Below are 27,764 nucleotides of genomic sequence, written 5' to 3' on the forward strand. Positions count from 1 at the left end.
CATGTACGTGAGATGATGTGATTTTATCAGTCAAAACTGCATTCACTCACCCTTTGATCTCCATTTGATCCAGCTCTCGACGCAGGCGTGGCTTTATAAATGACGTCAGGCTCCTCCTGGCACGCTGCAACAGCTGGGCAGGGTCAGTCCAATCAGCACGTTTGTGTTTACTCAGCTCATGCTCGTTACCATAGTACGGGAAAATGAGTGTTTCTCCATTAGTGTCGCGACGAAACACTACGTTCGTATGCAGCAGTCTGCTGAGCTCGCGAAGGAACGATGAGGAACGGTTGCGAAGCTCCTCGGGTGGGATATGGACCACGAGAACCAGACTTCCCACAGCAAGTTTCTGAGGAACGTCCTCAGCGCAGTCGAGACCGTCCCATTCACACTCTGCGTTATTACAGCCCTGATCACAGTGACCATCCGCGTAGTGATCCTTACAGTATTGATCATACAGCGGACTGGAGAGAGAAACAAAGAGAAATATTTAGGGGGAGATAAAATAATATTTAAAAAAATAAATAAAATAAAATAAAATTAAAATAAAAAAATAATATTTCTAAAATAAAATCATACAAAATCAAAACAAATACTACAACAAAACTTGTAAAAAAAATAAAATAAAACAAAAAACACAATTAAAATAAAAATGTCAAAGAATAAATGAAATAAAAATAAATCAGAGTACAAATTTAACAGTTAACGTAATAATAATAATAATAATAATAGGTATTTGTCCTCTTGTATGTTTGTGTGTACATGTGTCTGTATTTCACTCACTTGCATTGTCCTTCTAGTCTTTGGCAGTCAAATCCATCGTAAAGGCAGCCAGCGTTAGCGCACTGCTCATCGCATTTTCCGTCATTAAAGTACCTCCAGCACTGCAGGGCGGCGCTACAGTTTTGCCATGGGTCGTCGAAATTCAGAGAGCAGTCGCCGCCGTCCCACCCACAAGCATGATTATTACACTGTGTATCACAGATTGCGTTTCCACCCCTGCCTTCGCACTGAGCGATTTCACATCGGATCTCCACCTCTGGAGGCGGGGCTATGTCACGGCCCTGCCCACCATTGAAGGAGTAGTCGAGGATGTGGCAAAGCAGCCCGTTGAAGTTGGCAGGGCAGGAACAGCGGTAGAACGGCGCCTCGTTGATTGGTTGGCAGGTGCCTCCGTTGTAGCAGGGGTTGGTCAGGCAGGGTGAGTCCATCCGTGTTTGGCACTCGTGCCCGCTGAAGCCAGGTGGGCAGAGACAACGTGGACTCAAGTGGCCAGAGACGCAGGTAGCACCATTACGACAACGCAAAGAGCCGCAGGACTGGGCATCGTATTCGCAGGAGGAGCCAGAGTAACCCTGAGAGAGAACAACAGAATGAGACAAAATACAACCGGTTCGAATGTTATAATAGTACGTAAAAGGTGTCGGAGATGTACAATTCGAGCGCAAATCCAGCTTAGTTAATTAGGTTGGCTTGACGAAGCCAACATACTGTTATTCAGTGGCTTTCAAGCTACATCAACCAAACTTGGTACAGACCTTCAGACTGTTCTGACTCGCGTTGCTACATATTTTTTAACTGATCGGAATAACGGTTTTAGCTCAACAGACGATCAAAATTTTGAAAGATCTCATAGCGCAAATTACAAACTGCGTTTTTGCGCCCTTGAAGGGCACCGAGGCAAGGAGATACCACACAAAGGGGTGTTCCAAAACGAAAGTGAGCAACTCAAGCCCTCCACGAAGGGCCCTTCCTCAAGGCTGTTAGTGAAGGGTACATGCAATGGTCACTTCGAGGAAGTAATTTTACCGCTTATGATCACATGACTCTAGGTGGCGTGTCCTCGGGATAGATTTTAAAGCAAGGTCATCGGTCAGAACAAATTACATGATCAAACGCTCGGGCAAGCGCTATAGCCCCTTTATAACAGATACTTCTACTCTGCAGTTTATATTCATCCTCATACAGAAGATCGTAGACAGCCATAAGCAGAGAGATGGGTCCATTTTTTCCTGTAGGCTAGTCTAAACCCTGTGGTTTATTATTATTTATTTATAATCAAGACCTCTCGTGCACCAAATAACTTTCGGCAGGAAACGTTCATTCATGTATTTTACATACATTTATGTACAGATATATTACTACTATTATTATTATTATTATGAAAACAGCAACAGTAAGCAATTTTAAATAAGACACAAAAGGCAATGTTTGAAAAAAAACAACTTACAAAAAGTCTATTTATTTGCAACAACAAATTAACAGCAATAAATAAGAGATTTGTGTTGTTAGAACAACTGCACTGCGTCGTCATGGTAACGTTTCAGGCGAAGATAAAGTGGAAGTGACGGATGTCTTTCATTACTCCCTTCATCAAGGGTGTTCCAAACGGCCATACATGAGATGCGAGTGCCCTGCTCCCTCCAGAGTTCCCACTTCAAGGGCTCAGCCCTTCGGAGGGAGTAGGGCATAGGGATGCTCACTTCCGTTTGGAATTCGCCCATAGACTTACATTGACAAAGTTTAAACAGGCCAGCGGAATGCTCATTAATTCAAACTCTTACCGTCAAAAAATTTAAATGTAAACAAACCCACATAAGACCTGCCAGCTTTAGGTTTCAATACAAACTCTATCCATTTATCAATCTTTCTGAAGGTTTTATCTGAAGGTCTACTTGACAATCTTTTTAAAATGCTTTGTCACGCCAACTTCAAAGTTTGTCTTGACAAACTTTAGCGATCTAAATTTAAGTTGCTGTTACTCACCGGCTGACATTTACAGATGTATCCGTGTTTAGTGTTGCTGGCAACAGCACACGTTCCTCCATTTTTGCAAGGTGTGTCTTTACAGCCATTAAACACAGTTTCACAGCGTTTGCCTACAGAGACAAAACAATTAAAAAACATTTAGAAATTTTTTTTCATGACATTTTGGTTCTCTTAACTGTTCTTAAATGTCTGCATTCTTCTGCTCATACTAAAATACTTTGCAGCAGCATTGCAAAAAAAAAGTATTGTCGATTTAAGTAATTAAATATTTTTATCAAGTGCGATTATATAAAAAATAATGCAATTAATCGTGCCCACTGACACGTACATAAATTCCGTAACAAAAGTACAGATTTCCCTACCTTACGAGCAATTCAAGATTAAAGTACATCTGTTTTAATGAGCCACGTCAGTAGGTGGCAGCGGGTCTCAACAGACCTCACAACAAGCAGCACAGCCACAGAATAACAACCGCTCACGAAGCACTACAGGTGCGCGATTTTCAACGTTTCCACTACTTTTTATTTGACAAAGCATCCTAAAAATGCGCCATTTGTGACGCTGAATACCAGCGAGACACTCAAAACATGTCCGTCTGAGGCATGCACATGTACATAGGGCGACGATTAAAAATAACGCAGATGGAACGCAAGAGCGCGTACTGTGAGAACTGGACACATTGACAAACTCAATGCAAAACTGTAGGCTTGTTCAATGATATGAGAATATCAATATATTGAGTTCTTAAGCCAGTTTTTGTATTGCCTACTCAATGCTTTATTCATCTGTAATAATAATGCAATTTATTTCAAACTGAATTTCAATCCATATAATATATTTACTATAGGCCCTAGGAATTATATTTAAAAATACTTGCATTATTTATATGAATTATCTTATTTTAGGGGCTTTTTTTTAGCAAATAATGCATGTCATGTAATTAATTCCATTTAAAATGTTAGTCGAATGACAGTCCTAGTTTTAGAAATGATATGCTTCTTTTGCATTGTGCTTGTTGCGCTCAACAACAAACATACAGTGCAAAACAAAATGTCCCGGTTATTTTAATGAATCTTTCAAAATGACTCGCACCACTGTCTTGAACTCATTAAAGAACCAGAATCGTAGGGCCTGGGTAGCTCAGTGGTAAAGACACTGGGTACCACCCCTGTGGTTTGCTAGTTTGCTACCCAGGGTGTGCTGAGTGACTCCAGCCAGGTCTCCTAAGCAACCAAATTGGCCCGGTTGCTAGGGAGGATAGAGTCACATGGGGTAATCTCCTTGTGATCGCTATAATGTGGTTTGCTATCGGTGGGGCGCGTGGTGTGTTGGCCGTGGTTGCCACGGTGGGTGGCGTGAAGCCTCCACACGCGCTATGTCTCCGTGGCAACGCGCTCAACAAGCCACGTGATAAGATGCGTGGGTTGACCCGGATTGAGGTGAATCACTACGCGACCACGAGGACTTAATAGCGCACTGGAAATTGGGCATTCCAAATTGAAAAAAAAAAAAAAAAAAAGAACCAGAATCGTTACATTGCAAACGATATGCAGCCCCAGGTGTTTGCATAAATAAAAGAGTGTCTCTTGGTTTATTCGTACCCGTGTATCCTGTACGACACTCGCAGCGGAAATCGTTGTTAAGCTGGACGCAGTTGTAGGATCCGTTGGGGTCACAGGGGTCAGACAAGCACTCGTTAACGTCACCCTCACAGCGCTCGCCGACAAAACCGGCTGGACACACGCACCCGTAACCGCCAACACGGTCCACGCAACGCCCGCCGTTGAAGCACCGCGACTCGCCGGTTAACGGGTCCACAGCCGGGGAACAGTCATCAACATCAATCTCACAGTGAACACCTGAAAAGACATGCAGAGAAAACATTTCACTAATTGCTTCCATTTTGCATTTTTCTAATGTGATACAAAATATTTCTTCATTTTACGGCAAAACGTTTCTTTGTTTTAAACTTCTCAAAATCCTACAACTTTGTTCATTTCGCATTTTCAATGAGATCTCAGACTTTTAGACCCCAATGTTTGTGTGTGTGTATGTCCGTACATATATGCGAGTCTGTGCGTACCTTGTGTTCCTCGTGGGCAGGAGCATTTGTACGTGTTGACAAGGTCGATGCAAGTTCCTCCATTCTGGCAGGGTTGTGACAAACACTCGTTTATCTCCTTACTGCAGTTCACACCATGATATCCAGGAACACACTGAAATAGAAAGGCACTTATTACACGGCTCTCTGGAATACTGGATTCTGATTGGTCAAGATAAATTTTTACATACATTGGAATTCTGCAGTCATCTATTTTTGTATCCACTCCTCTCATTTAATACAATAAATTTAAACTCAAATTATTATTTCATGTTCATTTGTTAATTTAGTCTTGTCATAAGATCCGTGTTGGTGTCTGATTGGACATTATCCCTTACTTAAATGATGTGCAGTTATTATTGGCACAGGTGTGTGTCTTCATGTTCATACCTCACAGCTGTATCCTCCCAGGTAATCGGTGCAGGTGGCTCCATTCTGGCAGGGGTTCGGCATACACTCATCCACCTGCTCCTGACAGTAGCTGCCCGTGTATCCGGCCTGACAACTGCACAGGTGCGTGTTCCCAACGTCAACACACTGTCCCGCATTACGACACAGAACCGTCACGGACACACCTGAGAGAAAGAGTTAATTTAATATGTATATATATATATATATATATATTTAAGACTTCAAGTGGTTAAACTTCTAAACTCTTGTAATATAACCTTTGTGCCTATTGTAAAGCTTAACTGAAAATGCTATAGAAATGTTCTTTGCTACCTTGCTGTTGGGCGGCGACCTCACAGCTGACACTGGGCACGTCACAGTAGATGCCCGTCCAGCCACTGGCACACTGGCACGTAAAAGACGCCCCCTGCTGCCAACACGAGCCACCGTTCTTACAGGGGGTGGAGTCACACCAGCGGACCAGACTCTATAACACACAAAAATATCAGTTATGTATTAAATACTCCTACATCATACATTTAAACTTAATAAAAAGTTAAACTAAGGAGGAGTGTGTGTTTGTGTACCTGGCAGTTGAGTCCGGTGTAGCCGTGCGGGCAGGTGCATTTGTAGGTGCCGTATCCATCCTGACAGGTGCCTCCATTTTGGCATGGCCGCGAGTCGCACTCGTTCACATCGTGCTGGCAGTAATTTCCGGTAAATCCCGGCAAACACACGCAGGAGAATGAGTTAATGCCGTCCACACATGTGCCGCCATTAAAACATGAGCTGAAGAGGGTAACAAAGATTTGAGATTTTTGTAAACAAACAAAAATGGAAATTTGATAAGTTTAAAATGATTTGAGGAGGCTTGTTTGTGTTGTAACATTTCAGTTTATGGCACACTACACAGTATAACCAGTATACGTCCTATGGTTTGTGAAACCATATGCAGTATGGAATGATAAACGTTTCAACGAGTCACATGATCTCATTATGTATAATTAATTTCTGAAATATAAATGAGATTATTTTGTATTTTCAAATGCAATTTTGTGTAAAAGAAGTCTTAACTTTTGCCACTCTAATCAAATAATGAGTTAAAAAAGGTATAATATTATTATTATGTTGTTTTCCAAATTTGCATAGTGTGCGAAGTATACGCACTGCATACTTTAAAAAAAACAATAGTATGCACTTGTATGGTAGAACGTACCTCTCAGTGCAGTCCGATGTGTTGATCTCACAGTTGATGCCGCTGAATCCAACAGGACAGCTGCAGGTGTAGCTGTTGACACAGTCGGTGCAGTTCCCTCCGTTGCGGCAGGGGGCACTAACACACTCGTCAATGTCCTCTGTGCAGCGCTCTCCGCGGAAACCAGCCAAACACACACACACAAATCCATTCACACGGTCCTGACACACACCGCCGTTACTGCAAGGATCTGAGAGAGAAAATTACAATTATTGGCATACTTGGTATTATTTTTCATCTTTACGTAAACTGTTTAATTAATGTTACCACCATATTTTATTCCTTTTTTTATTTGCCGATTTATAATTTGAATCTGCACTATCATTAGTATTTTTAATTATTAAATTCAAATTAATGTTTTATTTTAATTTGTATTACATGTTTGTTGTAAAAAATAAATAAATAAATAAAAAAAAATAAAAAAGAGAAAAAATTACAATTATCGGCATACTTGGTATTATTTTTCAACTTTAAATAACTGTTTATTTAATGTTACCACCATAATGTATTCCTTTGAAAATTGTTAAATTCTGTTTTTACTCTGCACTTTGATTATTTTTATTCTAGAATTTAATATAAAACTTTTATATTATAATTTTTTTCACAAAAAAAAAAAGAGACTATTTTTACTCTGCACTTTGATTATTATTTTTGAATATATTTTATATTACCTGTAGAATTTTTTGGTAAAAAAAAAAAAAAAGATTTATATTTTTTACCCAGCACATTTATTATTATTATTTTTAAATAAATGTATTTTTATTTTATAGTGCCTGTATATATTTTTAGTAAAAAAATAAATAAAAAAAAACACCACACACATACATACATACATACGTGTGTGTGTGTGTGTCTTACTCTGCACATTTATTATTATGTTTGAATTAAAATTTTGTATTAAATGTTTTCAATTGTAAAATAATAAAAAAAAGATTTTAAAAATGTAATATTAAATTTTTTATCATTACAAAAAAAAAAAAATTACTGCCATATTTAGTCTTATTTTCCATCTTTACCTTTAAAGTTTAATTGTTTAATTATCTAATTTAATCCTTTGTAAAATTGTTAATTTCAGTTTTTACTCTGCATTACTATAACTTGTATCAAATAAATTAATACTACACTATTTATATATATATATATATATATATATATATATATATATATATATATATATATATATATATATATTTTTTTTTTATTATATTTATATATAAGTGTAGAGTAAAAAATTACTCTTTAAAAAAAATTAAAAAAAATAATAAAACATATATATATATATTTTTTTTTACCAGTAATGTGTGTGTGTGTGTGTGTGTGTGTGTGTGTGTGTGTGTGTGTGTATATATATATATATATATATATATATATATATATATATATATGTATAGTCTACCAGTATAAATTTTATGGTACAAAAAAAAGTAACAAAATAAGATATGTATATTACAGTATGTATTTTACATAAAATGTATTCATTTATTTACTCTCTTTGTACTATGCACTTATAGCTGTTGCAAAATCTAGTGAACTCCCTAACTACACAGCATTTTTGGGCATCATTCAGTTTTTAAACACAGCCTGTGTGTGTTGTGATTGTGAATGTCTTACTCGGTGCGCAGTCGTCACTATCGGTCTCGCACAGGTCTCCAGTGAATCCCGGGTTACATAGGCACTGAAATCCACCACGCAAGTTCTCACACACTCCTCCGTTAGTACAAAGATTCCTCACACACTCATTAATGTCCACTTCACACGTCTGACCTGTAGAAAAAGAGAAATGAAAATTGTTATTATAATGATGAATGTGCAGTTCAGCCACAAATGAATATTTCACAATAAAAGTATTGTTATGTATTAGCTAAAAGCGAACTGTTGTCCCTTTTCCAGGCCTAAAAATTTATTTTGAAATTCCCATCATTTCCAGGTTTTCCAGGATAGCAAGAGCCATTTTTAATGAAACCATCTCACACAGTCTTACCTTGCCATCCAGCAGGGCAGGCACAAGAGAAACTCAGAAAATCTTCCGATTCACGACACACGCCTCCGTTCTTACAAGGGCGTGGTGCACAGGGGGCCAAGACACTTTCACACACCTCACCTGAGAAACACATACACAAGCGTGTCAACATGAATGCAATGAGCTTGGCACAGACACTACACTTCACTCTGCCTTTTGTTATTTCAGTCTTCCTCTTCTATTGCCTCATTTTTCCAGCTCAGTTCCTGCAGACACTTCCTTATCTGTTTCCACAGTGACCAGCCATACCAGGAAGTCACTTGCCGTTTCCTCCTATTGTCAATTCTTGACCTCAACAGGAAACAGGAAGGGGCCAAACAGGAAATAGGCCTATTTGAGCACCCACCCTTGACCCAGCCGTGTTACTTCATGTCTCCAGACAGCCAATAATCTTTGCAAAGTTTGCAATTTCAAGCAAAAAAAACAGCAGATGAGCAGAGAATTAAACAGCATACCCGTGTAAGGCAGTAAGCAGTTACACTTGAATCCAGCCACATCGTCGATACAGGTGCCCTGGTTCAGGCAGGGGTTGGATGCACACTCATTAATGTTAGTCTGGCAGTTAGGACCTATACACAAGAAAATATATAACGTCAAGCTCACTACACACAAATGCAATGCAAGCACACAAATATTTCAAATTCATGATTCAAAGTGTGAAAACTGTTAAAAAGTCTGAAATAGTTTTGCGTGCCCATGCAATACGTTTTATAAAACCCTTTTTCTGCCAAAAACAAAACAAAACATGGAACTGTCATGGTTACTATTATAGTAAAGCCATGGTTTTACTATAGCAACCATAGTTAAACATGGTATTTGTATAGTAGAACCATAATAACCACACAATTATGAAATGTATTACCATAGTTTTTGATTTATGGTTTCACAACGAATCATGGTTAAAATATGCAGAACGTATTGCGAGGGAACGAAGACTATTTAAGAAAAAACAATTCCTGAACTGTCCTTTAAGGGGCTCCGTAGTAAGTACATCCTTGAGTATGTAGTAAGAAAGTGCAGAACTGCAACATACGACCACATCAAAATTGCGTTGTGATACAAACTTTTTAGTTGCTTTATCTTTGCATTTGCAAATAAGCGCAAACATAGCTAAATCGAGCTAAAAATAACCTTTTTTTGGGGGGGGGGGAGATTTTTCCCCTTTTTCACCCAATTTGGAATGCCCAGTTCCCAGTGCGTTTTTTTTTTTTTTTTTTTTTTTTTTTTTTAAGTCCTCGTGGTCGCGTAGTGATTCGCCTCAATCTGGGTGGCGGAGGATGAATCCCAGTTGCCTCCGCGTCTGAGACCATCAACCCGCGCATCTTATCACGTGGCTCATTGAGCGCATTGCCACGGATTCATAGCGCATGTGGAGGCTTCACGCCACCCACCGCACTCAACTCACCACGCGCCCCGGCGATCACGAGGAGGTTACCCCATGTGACTCTACCCTCCCTAGCAACTGGGCCAATTTGGTTGCTTAGGAGACCTGGCTGGAGTCACTCAGCACACCCTGGGATTCGAACTAGTGAACTCCAGGGGTGGTAGCCAGCGTCTTTACCACTGAGCTACCCAGGCCTATATAGTCTTATTTTTCCATCTTGATTTAAAAAACAAAATATATATATTTTATTAAATGTTACCATCGTAATTTATTACTTTGTTAAATTTGCTGATTGTTAATTTCTCATTTTACTCTGCACTTTTGTTTTTTATTATTTAAAATGTATTTCTTATACATTGTAAGTAAAAATATTTTTAGTTACTGTATTTAATTTTACTAGAAAAGTAAAATTATTGGCATATTTAGTCTTACTTTTCCATCTTTATTTTAAATAATGTTTTATTAAACGTTACCACTGTAATTTATTACTTTGGTTAACTGTACTTTTTTTTTTTTTTTTTTTTTTGTAAAAATATTTTTTAAATAAATTTTTTTTATTTACAATTTATTTTGTTTCATTTCATTACTAGGAAATTACTATTATTGTCATATTTCATTTTATTTCTCATCTTTAAGTAGCTCTTTAATTAATGTTACCATCTTAATTTATACATTTGTTAAATTTGCTGAATTCTAATTTTATTTATATATTTTTAGATCTAAACCTAGCTAAATAGTTGCCATTGCATTTATTGCTATTTATAGTTGAAGTTTGAAAAATTAAAATACAAAATGAACCATTATAACTGGACATAACATACCATCCGGGTACATCAAACTAGTGATTTGGAATTTACTAATCCTGATTGTGAATACTACATAGTATGGATAGTGTGTAAATTGGCACACAGCCACAAATTTGGGACACACTCTTGCTCTCTTACCGCTGAAGCCAACTCTGCAGGTGCACACGTATCCGCCGGTCATGTCCTTACAGGTGCCTCCGTTAACACACGGGTTCGACAAACACTCGTTGATGTTGATGTCACAGTTGCGACCCATCCAGCCCGCCTCACACACACACTTATAGCTGTTGATCTGGTCCTGACAGTTGCCGTGGATACAGGGGTTGCTGGAACACTCGTTGTGTTGAGAAAGGCAGGTGACATCACGGAAACCCTCCGGACAGAGACAGGTGAAGGAGTTGACTCCATCGATGCAGGTGCCCCCATTATGACAGGGGTTCAACGCGCAGTCGTCAATGTTGATGTTACACATTGAACCTGTTGGAGCAAAACACAGACAATGTTTTTTAATAAACCGATTTGAGCATGGACATTTTTGCAGTGATTACAACATGAAACGTATTTCACTTTTAATTGAGGCAGTCGATGTAACATGTTAATACAGCGTGCTTAGTTGTGTAAGAATTACTCCATAATTGTTTTTTTTATTAATCATGTCCCCTGACTTTTCGTAAAAATAAACCCCCACAGGGTGATCAGGATCATCCTGAAGGGTTTTATTTTGCAATAACAACTGGCCGACTGCTCATTATCCAGCTTATTACAAGACCACTTGCAGAATAAATAAATAAATGGACGTGAAATATTGATTTGAGGTGAAAATATGTATTAGCTTACTCACACAGTGATCTGAGAACTAGGAGAGACGACTCGCAATACCCGGATGACCGGTCTTATATGCCCAAATCCCTGGATGTGCGGTTATTTAGAAATATCAGACCGCTAGATGGCGCCATTGACCAATCAGAATTAAGTATTAAGCCGTGTAATAATATCGGTTAAGATTGCATTTTTCTGCCCATGTGTCCTTTGTTACCTCAGTGGAAATTAATAGTTGTTTCAGTGGTGGACTAATTATTAAATTTTGACGAAAGATTTCAATTTTCTTTTTTTAGAATAACATGCACTGAATCGTTAAACGTCCACACTATATTTCCGTAAAAAAAAACGCATCGAGTTTACCATGTTTACACCTCTCATCTACATTGGAACGGTGTTTTCCTTCACCGTAAACGGAGACTTTTGAAAACGCTCTTCATAACCCCATACTTTGGAAAACAATCACGTTTTCTGATGTTTTTGAGTTAAAATGGAAACGGATTAAAAGGAATGTTCCGGGTTCAATACAAGTTAAGCTCAATCGACAGCATTTGCGGCATAATGTTGATTACCACAAAAAAAAGAATCGACTCATCCCTTCTTTTCCTTAATAAAAGCAAAAATCGAAGTTGCAGTGAGGCACTTACAATGGAAGTGAATGGGGCCAATTTCTGGAGGGTTTAAAGGCGGAAATGTGAAACTTAATATTTTATAAAAGCATTTACATTAATTCTTCTGTTAAAACTCATGTATTATCTGAGCTGTAAAGTTGTTTAAATCATAGTTTAAGGACTTTTTAGGATTTTAGGGTTTGTTGACATTATATCGTCATGGCAACAAAGTTGTAAAATTGGCAATAACTTTACACAGAAAAGTTTAGTAAGTGATTTTATCACACTAAAATCATGTTTACACACATATTGTTCATGTCTTGTGGCTAAACGTTTGAAACAGTGAGTATTTTAACGTTTACAGATTGGCCCCATTGACTTCCATTATAAGTGCCTCACTGTAACGCAGATTTTTACTGTTTTTAACGAAAAGGAGGAACGAGTCGAAATTATTTTTTATGGTAATCAACATTATGCCACAAATGCTGTCGATTGAGCTTAACTTGTATTGAACCTGAAATATTACTTTAATGGCCTAAAACAGTAAAAGGGATCAAAATTGATGTCATATTGTCTTTAAGGTTAATACCACATTATCTTCATCTGTGTTATGAAATAAATTATAGGCCAGATATTTGATTCATATGTGTGGCAAAAAAACCCACAACTCATATCTTAGTGTATTTAGCAGAAATTGTCATACAAAGTGACTTATAGTGAACTAATCAAGTTTTAAACTTAAATGATCAAGAAGGTAAATCACAGAGAATTAAAAAAATATAAAAACTTTCGGTACTAAAGGAATTTTCCTTCGGACTCAGATGTGCATTGACCTCTTGTTCTTTGTATGTCTTTGTGTGTGTGTCTTTGTGTGTGTGTGCGTGCGTGCGTGTGTGTGTGTGTGTGTGTGTGTGTGTGGGCCCCATCCCAAAATCTGCAACCCTGCTCCAAACACACAATGGATTTCCTCCAGCCTTCTGTGCTCTTTCATTCTGTCTTTCTTACAGAGCCACTCACACACTCGCTGGGGGGAGGGCAGGTCTTACAGAGGGCTGTTTGCAGATACAAAAGGGCAGACCCCATTTCACACATGGACGAACAACAATTACGCCTCAACACACTCACAACCCTGCAATGCAGGCTAATGTGTAACTTTTTGATTCTCTTATAACAATGTAACTTTATTACGGTCTCACATACACAGAATTTAGAGGCTTTGTGAGCACCCACATGATATAGATATTAACCATACCCAACACCTCAACTGTTTTTGGTCACCATTAAATGTAAAATATACATTTGTGTGTGTCCCAGTTGGGAAAGGCAGTCTCTGTCCAACTCATATCTGTTATCGGATACACAAGCTCTGATTTTCGCTGGCCACCTGTTCACCTGCTCTCTCTCTCTCTCTCTCTCACACAGACAGATGCTAACTTTCTCACCTGTGTATCCGGGCTCGCACACACACTCGTAGCCATTTATCTTGTCAATGCATTTGCCGTAGTCACATGGGTTACTCTTGCAGTCATCAGTGTTGATCTCACAGTTGATACCTGGAGACACAATCACAACACAATGTTAAAATAGAGGGATAGACAGAGAGACAGTGATATAAAGCACATGTTAAAGGGATATTTCACCCAAAAATGATCATTGTACATCACAAAAAGCTACCGCATGGCTTCAGAAGCACAAGTCATATGGACTACTTTTCTGTCATTTTAGTGCTTGACAGTCGTGGTCACCATCCACTTTCATATATATATTATATATATACACACACGTACACAAACACACATTTATATTTATTAGGGCTGTCGATTTAATGTGTTAATCAATCACGCCCGTGGACCTATATATCTGAGTAATTCAAGATTGGAGTACCACCTGTTTTCTCCAGGGGGCAGTAAGTGAAACTCGCTGTTTAGGCAACGCGCAGCTTACACCGATCAGCCACAACATTAAAACCACCTGCCTAATATTTGTAGGTCCCCTTGCACCGCCAAAACAAATACTCAAACCAGCCATCTGGCACCAACAATCATGTCACTGTCTAAATCACCAAGATCACATTTTTTCCCAATTCTGATGGTTGATGTAAACATTAACTGAAGCTCCTGACCCGTATCTGTATGATTTTATGCACTGCACTGCTGCCACACGATTGGCTGATCAGATAATTGCATGGATGATTGTTGGTGCCGGACGGGCTGGTTTGAGTATTTCTGTAACTGCTGATCTCCTGGGATTTTCACACACAACAGTCTCTAGAATTTACTCAGAATGGTGCCAAAAACAAAAAACATCCAGTGAGCGGCAGTTCTGTGGACGGAAATGCCTTGTTGATGAGAGAGGTCAACAGAGAATGGCCAGACTGGTTTGAACTGACAAAGTCTACGGTAACTCAGATAACCACTCTGTACAATTGTGATGAGAAGAATATAATCTCAGAATGCTATTCTGAGATGCGGGTTGGCGCTGTTTTGGTGGCACGAGGGGGACCTACACAATATTAGGCAGGTGTTTTTTTTTTTGTTTTTTGTTTTTTGGAATGCCCAATTCCCAATGTGCTCTAAGTCCTCGTGGTGGCGTAGTGACTCGCCTCAATCCGGGTGGCGGAGGATGAATCTCAGTTGGCTCCGCATCTGAGACTGTCAATCCGCGCATTTTATCACGTGGCTTGTTGAGTGTGTTACCACGGAGACGTAGCGCATGTGGAAGCTTCACGCTATTCTCCGCGGCATCCACACACAACTCATCACATGCCCCACCGAGAGCGAGAACCACATTATAGTGATCACGAGGAGGTTACACCATGTGACTCTACCCTCCCTAGCAAACGGGCAAATTTGGTTGCCAAGGAGATCTGGCTGGAGTCACTCAGTGCACCCTGGATTCGAACTCGCGACTCAAGGGGTGATAGTCAATGACTTTACTCGTTGATCTACCCAGGCAGGTGGTTTTAATGTTGTGGCTGATTGGTTTATACAGAGAACAAACCACACTTATGAAGAGCAGACAACACAAGATGAGAGCACGTTCTTGCATTTAAACACAGCTTGATGAAGCGCAAATCCAAAGGCAGGGATCTCAAGATGTGTTTTCTAAGTTTCAAACTTCAACTTGACACAGCGAACTAAAAACGGTATGTTTACGACGCAATCGAGACGCTCCAAAAGCATCCAGCTGACGCAGATGTACATTGATGCGTCCTTAAACAAGGCCTTACAATAAATCTCGGACTGATTGACGAATTCAGTTGCAATGACTGGCTGATATTCAATAATCTGGAAATAAACAATATATTGCATTCTAAAGCCAATTTTTGTATTGTCTTTTTTAATGCTTCACTTGTGTGCCAAAATAATGTAATGCATTTTAATTAAATGTATTATTTTTTTATAATATATTTTGTTTATAATTATTTAAATATAACTTTTTATAATCATTTAATCATTATATATTGAATTATTGTTATTTGAGGGGCTTTATCAGCAAATATTTATGTACGTGATTAATTGCGATCAGCATACTATGTAATTAATTTGATTAAAAATTTTAATCAATTGACAGCCCTTATTGGTGTATATATATATATATATATATATATACACACACACACTGTATATGGTGGCTAATTGTGGATATAAAGCCAAAATTTTATAAAATTGATTGATAGGAAATGAGATGTACAAAATGTCTGAAATTAAACACTTATTTTCCTCGGTATTTACTCAAAATTCACTTAAAAGTTTAAAATATTATCATCATCCATTGACTGTCAGAAGATTCTGGAAACGACAACGGTTGATGAAATGAATTATTAAAGCAATGTAACGAGTTTCAATACAAGTTAAGCTCAATCGAAAGCATTTGCAGCATAATACTGATTACCACAAAGTATTAGACAAGTCCCTCGTTTATTTTAAAAAAAGCAAAATTCGCATTTACAGTAAGTCACTTGCAATGGAAGTGAATGGGGCCACTCTGTAAACGTTAAAATACAAACCATTTCAAAAGCACAGGCACAAAATGTAAACATTATACATGTTAACATCATTTAAGTGTGATAAAATCTCTGTTCTACAGGATTCTAGTGTGATAAAATCACTTATGTTGATCAGGGTTGCGTCGTCATGGCAACGAAGTTGTAATACTGGATATAACTTTACACAGATGAGATTAGTAAGCGATTGTATCCCACTAAAATCACGTTAACACACATTGTTTACATCTTGTAGCTAAACTTTTGTAACAATGTGTCTTTTAACGGTTATGGACTGATCCCATTCACTTCCATTTTAAGTGCCTCACTGTAACCACTATTTTTGCTTTTTTTAAATAAATGAGGGACGAGTTGAATTTATACTTTTTTTTTTTTTTTTGGTAATCAATATTAAGTTAAAAATCCTGTAGTTTGAGCTTAACTTGTATTGAACCCATAACATTCCTTAGATCCCTCAAGCGGATGTGATTACTGGCCAATGATCACAAAATAGTCAAATATTTGCAAACACACACACTGAGTGACCTGAGGAAGAGTAATTGACCTATCCCTATAACTGTATTTCTTTATGGCACGCACAGTCATATAAGTATTTTCTTAAGTGTGTGTGTTACCTGTGGTTCCTTTAGTACAGGTACAGGTGTATGCGTTCTCTCTGTCCTGGCAGGTTCCTCCATTATGACACGGCTGGCTCAAACACTCATTAATGTTGGTCTCACACAGTCGACCGGTGTATCCAGGGTGACATTTACAGGTGAACGCAGCCACACCATCCCTACACACTCCGTAATGACACGGACTTGACGCACACTCGTTGATGTCCAACTCACAGTGAGCGCCGGCAAAACCTACAGCAACAGAGAGAGAAATGGGTTAACAAACAAGATACACACACCTGACCTGATGAACAAAAGTGTGACTTAAAAAGTCATTAGCGGACAAGAGGTCATTTACATACAGAAGTCTTAAAGGTACAGTAACAAAAAACTATGAATTTTGGTGCAAGAAACATGTGGACTTGAGGGGGGGAAATATGGCCCCTTAACAGTATGTTTGTACCTGGTGTGCATTCGCAGGTGTATTTGTTCGGTCCGTCTGTGCACTTAGCACCGTTTTTACATGGTGTGCTGGCACACTCATCCACGTCCACCTGACACAAATTCCCAGAGAAACCTGGAAAAAACAAAACATGCCACGTTTGTTATAAATGCTCAGCCACAATGTAGCTTATGAGATCATACACATCAATGGCTTGTTGTTATAATTCATTGCTGTAGTTATTTACCTTTGGGGCAGTCACAGTGGAACGAGTTGATCTTGTCAATACATTTTCCGTTGTTGAGGCAAGGCTGTGATGCACAATCGTCAGTGTTTATTTGACAAAACACACCCTCATAACCTATAAACAAACAAACAAAAACAGAAAGTCAGATGATAGAACTTGTGATAGAGCAACTTCCAAACTCATGACACTTCTGTTAAAAACAAATGGTACGAGCCAAACCTGGCATGCAGATGCAGTGGAATCCACCAATTTGATCGAGGCAGGTGGCATCGTTCTGGCAGGGGTTTGACTTGCACTCGTTCACGTCCATTTCGCAACGCGGCCCTTCGTAACCTTGAAGACACTTGCACTGGAACGAGCCTTTGGTGTTAAGGCAACGTCCGCCATGCTCACATGGGTTTGCCCCTGAAACGCACCAAATCACAAACAGTTTCTACATGCACACCAGCCAATTAATGATGAGCCTGTACACCCCTGTCCAATCAAGTGTGTTTGCATTTATCCAACCTATCAAACAAGTATAACCAACCAAAAGCAGGTGTCACAATATAATTTTACTTTGAATTTCGCAGTCGTGTAGAAATCCGAGATACTAGTAAGGTTACTGAAACTGATAACAAAGATGGAGACAAATAAACACACTTATGTAACTTTTTTGCAATGATTTTGTCCATCTCAGATCACTAGCACAGATTGCAACTAACTAACTGAAATGCAGTAAATTGTCTTAAAATGTTAATTTGTAGTAATTGTTGAACAACAGTATTTGAAAACAGTAAAAAAAAAAAAAAAAAAACAACCTACTAACTAACAGTTTAAAAAAAACAACAACTAACAGTATTTAAAAACAATTAACTAACAGTATTTAAAAAACAACTAACAAACTAACTAACAATTAACTAAAATTATTAAAAACAATTACAAGTATTTAAAAAAAATAAACTAACTAACAGTATTTAAAAACCAATTAACTAACAGTATATATATATTTAAAAAAACTAACTTACTAACCAACTAAATGACTAACCAACTAACAGTATTTAAAAAAACAACTAACTTGCTGTCTAACCAACTAACAGTATTTAAAAAAACAACTAACTTGCTGTCTAACCAACTAACTAACAGTATTTAAAAAAACAACTAACTTGCTGACTAACCAACTAAATGACTAACCAACTAACAGTATTTAAAAAACAACTAACTAACTTGCTGACTAACCAACCAACCAACAGTATTTAAAAAAACAACTAACTTTGTCTAACCAACTAACAGTATTTAAAACAACAACTAACTTGCTGTCTAACCAACTAACTAACAGTATTTAAAAAAAACTAACTAACTTGCTGACTAACCAACTAAATGACTAACCAACTAACAGTATTTAAAAAACAACTAACTTGCTGACTAACCAACCAACCAACAGTATTTAAAAAAACAACTAACTTTGTCTAACCAGCTAAATGACTAACCAACTAACTAACAGTATTTAAAAAAACAACTAACTGACTAACATTATTAAAAAAAAAAATTAACTCTGTCTTTAAAAAATAAACAAACTCACTAACAGTATTTAAAAAAAACAACTAACTTGCTGACTAACCAACAAACTAACAGTATTTAAAAAAAACAACTAACTTGCTGACTAACCAACTAACTAACAGTATTTAAAAAACAACTAACTAACTTGCTGACTAACCAACTAAATGACTAACTAACTAGCAGTATTTAAAAAACAACTAACTTGCTGACTAACCAACTAACAGTATTTAAAAAACAACTAACTGACTAACTTACTGTATACCAGACTTGATTAGCTTGTACATCCCTGTCCAATCAAGTGTTTTTACATAAGCTCAAACAAAGTTGTCATTTATAACCAACCAAAAGCAGGTGAGTTACAATATAATATTACATTGAAATGCGCAATGTTTTTTTTGTCCAGTCCTAGTCCATCTAACATTCTAACCAATCATTAGGGAGCATCTAATCACTCCACCCTCTGTGTGTTATTCTTACCAAGCGAGCACTCGTCAATATCTTGGTTGCAGGCAGATCCCGTATAACCGGGCGGACAGGTGCAAATGGCTTTTCCGCTAACCGGGTTCGTGTCACAGTTTGAGCCCTTCTGGCACGGATTACTGATGCACGCATCATCAAGGTGACACAGAAGACCTTTGGGTAAACAAACAAATTTAGTACGAATTTCAATTTAAAAAATGAAGAAACTCAAATATAATGCAAATGGCACAAACACACTTACCCGTGCGTCCATGCGGACACTCGCAGAAGAAGGATGCGACTCGGTCGTGGCAGGTGGCACCTTGGGAACATGCTGCACTGGCGCAGTCATCAATGTTCTCACTGCAGTCATCTCCCGTCCAGCCGTTCACGCAAACGCAGTGGAACCCGCCGATGGTGTTGTGACACGTTCCTCCGTTTTGACAAGCGTTAGGTGAGAGTTCGCACTCTTCTACGTCCTCCTTACAGTACTGACCTGAAAGAGGAAGGGGTCAGAGGTCAAAGGTTAAGTATTTATTCAAAGATTTATTGCTTTCTATTACTGTGTAGTTGTTGAGTTGTTAGTGTGTATTAACGTAAAAGATTTTGTACCGGTCCAGTGTTTGTCGCAGTGGCAGTTGTAGGTGTTGACTCCGTCTATACATCTGCCGCCGTTCTCACAGGCATGCTGGGTGCAGTCATCAATGTTGTGTTCACAAGTTTGACCCGTGAACCCTGAGAGACACAAATGATTCATATTCAATACACATCAAAGAGTCTGAGACCGTATACAGATTGTGTTTGTGTGCTTTAGTGAGTAACTAAAGTCATCTAGGTGACTTATTGGGATTAATTATAAACTAAGACAAAAAAGTGCCGCATTCAATGCAAGACTGATCCGCTGTTAATGAATAACGGTGCACACGCACACCTGGGTTATTGTGGCATTCTAAAACAAAAACTAAGACAAAAATATTCATTTAAAAAAAAAATCATAAACTGAAAACAATGCAAAATAAACAAAAAACTAAAAAGGAACTAAACTAAAAACAACTGAAATTAAAATCAACAAACATTATTGTTTTTGTAGTCATTTAAAACTCTGAGATGCCGTAAAGTAACAAAGATAATTGCAACAAATAAAACTGCAACTGCAAGTAGAATGGCAGAGAACTCTTCTTTGTTGCAAACAAACTTTCATGCAACTTTTTTTGCAATGATTTCATCCATATCAGATCACTTAAACTAAAATATGTAAAAATTATAAGAGATAATTTAACTAAACTGAAATGTATTACTTTAGTATTAAAAGAACTAACTGTATTCAAAATAAAAAACAATTAAACAACAGCTAACTGCATTTAAAATAAAAAACATCTAACTAATTGTATTTATAAAAAAATAAATAAATTAAAAAAAACAATTGACCAACTAAATATATTAATAAACAAACTATATGAAAGAAAAAAACTTTCAACTAACTAATTGTATTTTAAAAATACCAATTAGCCAACTAACCGTATTTAAAAGAAACAATTCACTAACTTAATGAATTTAAAATAGCCCAATTAACTAACTATTGCTAACTAAATTGAAAACACAACTAAATAACTGTATTTTTTTTAAATAACTAACTGTATTTTAAAAACACCAATTATTAAGTTACTATTTAAAAAAACAATTAACTGAATGAATTATAAAGCCCAGTTAACTAACTAGCTAACTAACTAACTGTATTTAAAAACAACTAGCTAAATTGATTTAAAACAATAAATAATTTTATTTTTTTTAAACAACAACTGTATTTTAAAAATACCAATTAACTAAGTAACTGTGTTTAAAAAAAATGACTAACTATATTTAAAAAATACTAATTAACTAACTAACGGTATTAAAAAAACTGACTAATTAAATAACCAACATGAAAATGCAGAACTGATCATTTTGATGCACACAAACACGTACCTTGTACACAGGAGCAGGTGTAGCTGGTTTCACCGGTCTGTAAGCATGTGCCCCCGTTCCTGCAGGGTGATGGATGGCACGGGTGGTACAGCCGCTCACATTGTGTGCCCGCATACTCAGGTGGGCACCGACAGCGATACGAGCCCACCTCATTGATACAGGTTCCTCTGTTCCGACAGGGTGAGGGTGAGAGCGCGCACTCGTTCACGTCTTGCCGACACGTCTGGCCGTGGAAGTTTGGAGGGCAGGTGCAGATGTAGTGCGAGTCAAAAGCAGAACACTGCCCTCCGTTGGCACAAGGGTTTGACGCACATGGGTTAGCTTGTTGGCACGTTTTACCTACACACAGAGAAAGAGAGGTCAACTTATGACCTATGACTTCATCAATATATTTGATGTAAATATATTGAGAATGTTCATTTAAAATGTGTTATCTGCTAAAAGTTTTAGTCAACTTTTAAGAGTACACTAACATATAGATGGCATCAAAGCTAAAAGACATCTCATTTTAATCTTTAATCCAAAAGGAAGAGCATTCGTCTATACAGGTGATGTGTGTGCATGTACATACCTGACCATCCAGGTGGGCAGCGGCAGGTAAAGGTCTCGAGTGTGAGCAGAGAGCAAGTCCCTCCATTTCGGCAGGGGTTGCTCATGCAGGCGTGATTGACAGGTGTCAGACAGAGCGGCCCACTGTATCCCAACACGCAGTCGCAGGTAACCTCCACGTCATTCCCCTGCGTCCGTGCACGGCACACACCTTCGTTACGACATGGCGACGGGCTGCATGGATTTGGGAACTGACACTGGGGGCCGACAAAGTCTGCAGGACACCTAAACAGACACAAAACACACACGGAGTTAAAACATGCACGCATATTCTGCAACACACACATGCATGCAGCCCTGAGGACTGAACAGTTCTGAGAGTTTCATTGCAAAATACACCAGTGCATCAGAGCAGAAGACAAACGTTGGTTTGGGGACAAAATTGGACACAGAAAAAAGCTAAATCTGACAAACTTGACATCCTCAATTGAAAGAAAAAAAAGATTCATAATTAAAATCAAGTTACGTTGGGGGGCCAGGGTAGCTCAGTGGTAAAATACGCTGGCTACCACCCCTGGAGTTCGCTAGTTAGAATCCCAGGGTGTGCTGAGTGACTCCAGCCAGGCTTCCTAAGCAACCAAATTGGCCCGATTGCTAGGGAGGGTAGAGTCATATGGGGTAACCTCCTTGTGGTCGCTATAACGTGGTTCGTTCTTGGTGGGGCGCGTGATGAGTTGAGCGCAGATGCCGCGGTGGATGGCGTGAAGCCTCCATGTGATAAAGATGCATGGGTTGATGGTCTCAGATGCAGAGGCAACTGGGATTCGTCCTCCACCACCCGGATTGAGGCAAATCACTACGCCACCATAAGGACTTAAAAAGCACATTGGGAATTGGGCATTCCAAATTAGGGAGAAAAGGGGAAAAATAAAAAATACAAATAAAAAAAAGGAAAAAAGTTGGGACTAGGGTTAGTCTGTGGTAATTATAATTAACTTTGCATAAAAACTAAAGTCGTCTATGGCATGTCCTCATATAGATAGCCAAGTAAATGTGTGTGTGTGTGTGTGTCTGTGTGTGAAAGAAAGACACTGTTCTAACTCATCTAAATTCTCCTCAGTGGCAATCAAGAACCACAAGACACACTCTCATACAAACACAAACACAAACACATTCCAATATGAACATTTGTGTAAAAACTGAACATTTTATTCAAATGTATGAATCGCCAGAGATCATTCAAAAACGTGAATATGCGAAAACAGGGAACAGAAATAGTGTATTCGTCTCATATGAGTGTGTGTGTTGTGTATTTGTGTGCTGCAGCAGGTGTGTGCATAAATAAGGGCAGCTGTGCGGCAAGCCCCTCCCACTGCTCTCTGTCCCTCCCCTCCAAGCCTGTTGCCATGGCGAGTGGCATAAGGTCACCAAGGCAGCTCCCAAGAGAGAGCAAAACTCTACTCACCCAAACTCCTGCTGCCCAATAATCTCACCTTTATCAGGACAGTATCTTAATTGACATTTGCTCTCATCAACACTTCTCAAATCTATCACAACTTGAGCTGTAAATACATTTAAAAATATTCACGATAAACCTCGTTTTTTTCTTTTTATAAAGCAATTAATAAAACAGCATTTTAAAATATTATAATTTATTAAATATAATTATATATATATATTTTATAAAATGAGATTATATTTTAATATTTTTAAATTATTTTTTAATTAATTATTATTTTAAAATATTTACATTATATATTTTCTTTCAAAATACAGTGGATTAAGTTTTAATGCATTCAGTTTCTATTTAAGAACAGAAAACAAACGAATACACAAGAACGTTCTTTTATTGATGCCACAGTAGTCGTTTTGGTGGACCATCGACAGTGTATTTTAGACATGTTGAGCTCAGAAGATTATTAAAAACTTTACTAAATTCACAGGCTGTTAAACATTTTAAAAACCTATTTTTCCGCAGCCCTAATCAAAAACACAGTTATTAAAACCTATTTAAATTATCTCAAAACTTTAACTCGCTAAATTCGGTAGCCCTTCTCACAACACATTTGCAAACCATCATGCAGCAGTTTAATAATAAACACATCCCATCACAAACGCTTACATGCGCAGATGCATGCATGTGCTTGTGTGTGTTTACTTGTGGCATTAATGCAGTCGCTCTCTTTGTCTCCAGAGACAGCAGCAGAAGTCATCTATAGCCTGTCGGGGCAGCAGGTCTGATAGCATGAGTGTGTGTGAGAGTCGACTCCGAACAGATGCTGTGGTGACCTGTGACCCCTGAGCACATTTGTGACTGCAGGCAACACACACACCTATTCCAGTGGGCTGGTCTACCATCTGCTGCTGCTGTTGCCTTCTGTGCATCTGCGTGTGTGTGAGATCACACCACAGACTTCCTGCCCCTGAGTGTAAATCAAAACAACAAACTTTCTTTTTCTCCGTCTGGCCCTCGGCCTTGGGTTCTTCGGTTTGCAAACACGAGACATTGAGTGTTTGTCTGTGCAGGGGCTGGTCTGAGTCTGCTTATTGAATATGTTGATGACCGATGGAGATTTAGGACCAGAGGCCAAAACGGAAACTTCCAAAGATTTGAACAGTTCAAGTTAAAATTCTAAAATCCTCATGGTTACTAAACAACATGGGATTCTACAGTGAGGATGTTTCTGTAAACAATAAATGAAATACGCCCCCAGGGTTTGTAACTTTTTACCACACCATGAGAACATTTTTGGTTTTACTGGCATTGAAATTTTCCTTAAAGTTTTCACTGCACTCTCCCAGCAAGTTCATGTGCCAAGGCCAAAGAACTATCACAAAAATAAGAGATGGTCTGCACTCTTGAACGTTTCCTTAAAACTATATTTTTGTCCATATAATAAAATATATTATTCAACTGTTATGTGCTTGTATATTAGCAGTAAACGTTGTCACTCAGAGCATCATTTATAGCTTTATCCAAGCATCGGTTTACATTCAAGTGCATATATTTCATCAGTTTGTGTGTTTCCTGTGAATCAAACCTATGATCTTGGCATTGCTAGCGCCATGCTTACCAGTTGAGCTACAGAAACTCGAAATGAAACACACATTTTCATCCCCGAAGGGAAATTAGTCTTGGACTCGGTGCGCACATGTACACAAATCCTTGTCATTCTCCTTCAAATCATTATATAAATAAAAGCAATAAATATTAGAACAATAATACCACCTAAACCGTCTCACATTTAAAACCATAAAATATAAAAATATTTCTTTTTAAATATTATTACATTTATATTTAAAAAATATATTAAAACTATTATTTTTTAAGTTTTCGCATTTCAATTCATAACAAATTTCCATCAAATTGAACTGTGTAAACTTTAAGCAAATTAAATTAATAAAACTTAAAATATCAAAGGTTGTTTAATTTTCTTAATCATTACTCATTTCAATTGGATGGAAATTAGTTATTAAATTTAAACGTGTGACAGATTTGATTCGCTCCTCACTTATATCAAATACAAAACAAAAAAAAGGTCTATGGTTCATTTGGTTCATTGTTATTTAAACCATAATATGTTGGCCAGTAATTTTATTTTCTCTACTTTTACTCACGGCGAGTGGTAAGTTTGATCTTAAGCAGTGCATGCAAAACCACACGTTAGAATCAAAGCAGACATATGACATGGAGAAAAAAGTCCAAATGAAATGCTAAAATGTGGAACTGACTCAACAAAAGACAAAAAGACGAAGTCATGATGCGTAAAGAAAAATGCAGTTTGGCCAAATTTAGAAATGTAAAGGCCTACTCACCTCAACAGTCTGTGCATGTTTTATAGCCTATGGATGTGTTAATCCTACAAATAGCTTTTGTAATACACAACATCACTACAAAATACAATATGATCTATTCCTAACACACACACACACACACACACACACACACCTACTTAAGATCAAACTTAAAATTATGACAACACACCCAACCAAATGCTGTCAACATTCAAACCCGATCGACCTACAGAAGCTCAAGAAGGATTCTGGAATTCAAATGACAACGTTGGAATTCCACGCTTCCAATTAACATCCCACCCTCTGACATTCCAAAAGTTCCAGAACTGATGTCAGGTGGTTTTGAAATGATCAGAAGTCCTGGACCACCTCATCGAGTTTATAAACGTCGACTACCAAAACACAGGGTACTTGCGTTGTGTTATGAATTGGAATGCAATGACGTGTGGATCTAATTCACATCTACAAAATCAATAAGCACGCTTGATTGCACCGCAATATGTGGAAAACTATCAAAAAATCAGCTTATTATAAAAAATAGACAACAAAAGAAAACAGTTTAAATTGAAATCATTGGATCATTCTCTGCTTTTGCCATCAAAAAGGTACACAGAAATGGGCACAAAACGTGCACATATTGGATAACTGGCAATGTAAAAGAGTGGTAATGGTCAAAAATCGACATGTATGACCTTACCCCCATAAAGAAAAAAGTTGAAGGCATCTACATGATCTTATACATTGTCGGCTTGTAATATTGTGCATGTAAACGCGCTCAATGTGCACTATAACAATTTCAGAAATCTTCAAAAGTCCAAAACGTTTAATTAGTTTCAATAACACATTCTCGAAAACAACATGCCCGGGCAACACTCTGATAGACATGCAAAAAGCATGTTTTACATGATCAGAGTCTGACACAATTAGCTCATGCATAACATCAACACAACTCCGGCCACACCTTAAAATAAGTGGTTTTAATATAGCACCATCCCCCCCCAAAAAAGAAAGCACATTTCTTAATCCATAACACAAGTCAAGAACAACTAGAACCTTACATTGTCAGCACTAGAGATTTGAAGATTACCTGCTTTGATAATGAGTAAACCTCCTCTCTCTGTCATCAAACACTATTACTGGCAGAGATGTGACTTTTAACTCAACGTAAAGTAGGACATCCGCTCACCAAATGTCAAAAGTTCACACAAAGTATAATTTCAGTCATCGCTGACATCGATGCAACTCAAACTTCCTTCTTTCAGAGTCTACTGGAGACCAAATACACAGAGACAATTTACAAACAATTTCCAAGGTTGAGAACTGGATGACACAGGAAAGGCATCAAAGTTCAGATGGGATATTTCTGGGAGAAAAAAGGATCAAAATATCTTTGTTCATCCTGTTTATGGACGGGGGTCATCACAACAGGATGTTCAGAGTTTGGCCCCTACATATGTTTGTGTGTGTTAAAGCAACTCAACTCCCCCTCACAATGACAGATAAAATCTCTCTCTTCCTTTCTTCTTTGATAAACTGATTTGTTCATTCATAACTCTTATTACTCATACTTTTGGTAAACTTTGTGATTAAGTCATCTTTCACCGTTTGTGCTACAGACATGAAAGATACCTCAAATCATGCGGTTTGTTTAGAAGAGGTGTGCTATTACTTTCTAAGCAATCAGACAATTTTTGTGTGGCAGAAGAAAAAAACAAAGGAAAAAAAAATGGCATTACTTTGAAAGAGGGACTTAAGACGTATCCAAGGACCAGAACTTTAGCCAAAGGGGTGGGTTCTTTTGATTTGGGCCAGTAAGCAACCACCTAGCAACCACACAGAACACCCTAGCAACCATTCATGGCAATGTCCTGGCATCAATCTACAACGGCCTAGCATTGTGACGATGACTTTCGCCAAATACTATTTAGCATGAGACAGAGCACTTGTATTAAAATGAATGGGCGAAATTGGATCACCCAACATTAAGGATGAAAAAAAGAAGTTAAAGAGA

General features: G+C 37.9%; 1 protein-coding gene across 1 annotated transcript in view; it reads right to left on the minus strand.

Moving 5' to 3' along the window:
• notch1a (notch receptor 1a) overlaps positions 1 to 27,764 on the minus strand; it is a 39,480-nt gene that overhangs the window by 6,518 nt on the left and 5,198 nt on the right. Inside the window, exons 3-25 of the mRNA XM_051678245.1 lie at positions 21,981 to 22,243; positions 21,410 to 21,748; positions 20,057 to 20,179; positions 19,707 to 19,940; positions 19,463 to 19,618; positions 17,666 to 17,851; positions 17,447 to 17,560; positions 17,221 to 17,334; positions 16,776 to 17,009; positions 13,598 to 13,708; positions 10,864 to 11,202; positions 8,991 to 9,104; positions 8,497 to 8,616; positions 8,127 to 8,279; positions 6,477 to 6,705; positions 5,848 to 6,049; positions 5,594 to 5,747; positions 5,261 to 5,445; positions 4,853 to 4,985; positions 4,371 to 4,628; positions 2,767 to 2,879; positions 784 to 1,355; positions 51 to 464 (exon numbers count right to left, since the gene is read on the minus strand). Coding sequence (XP_051534205.1) covers positions 51 to 464; positions 784 to 1,355; positions 2,767 to 2,879; positions 4,371 to 4,628; positions 4,853 to 4,985; positions 5,261 to 5,445; positions 5,594 to 5,747; positions 5,848 to 6,049; positions 6,477 to 6,705; positions 8,127 to 8,279; positions 8,497 to 8,616; positions 8,991 to 9,104; positions 10,864 to 11,202; positions 13,598 to 13,708; positions 16,776 to 17,009; positions 17,221 to 17,334; positions 17,447 to 17,560; positions 17,666 to 17,851; positions 19,463 to 19,618; positions 19,707 to 19,940; positions 20,057 to 20,179; positions 21,410 to 21,748; positions 21,981 to 22,243 — 4,860 coding nt within the window. The remainder of the gene's footprint in view (positions 1 to 50; positions 465 to 783; positions 1,356 to 2,766; positions 2,880 to 4,370; positions 4,629 to 4,852; positions 4,986 to 5,260; positions 5,446 to 5,593; positions 5,748 to 5,847; positions 6,050 to 6,476; positions 6,706 to 8,126; positions 8,280 to 8,496; positions 8,617 to 8,990; positions 9,105 to 10,863; positions 11,203 to 13,597; positions 13,709 to 16,775; positions 17,010 to 17,220; positions 17,335 to 17,446; positions 17,561 to 17,665; positions 17,852 to 19,462; positions 19,619 to 19,706; positions 19,941 to 20,056; positions 20,180 to 21,409; positions 21,749 to 21,980; positions 22,244 to 27,764) is intronic.

Source organism: Myxocyprinus asiaticus, chromosome 38 (genome assembly GCF_019703515.2).
Source record: "Myxocyprinus asiaticus isolate MX2 ecotype Aquarium Trade chromosome 38, UBuf_Myxa_2, whole genome shotgun sequence".
Lineage (NCBI taxonomy): Eukaryota > Metazoa > Chordata > Actinopteri > Cypriniformes > Catostomidae > Myxocyprinus > Myxocyprinus asiaticus.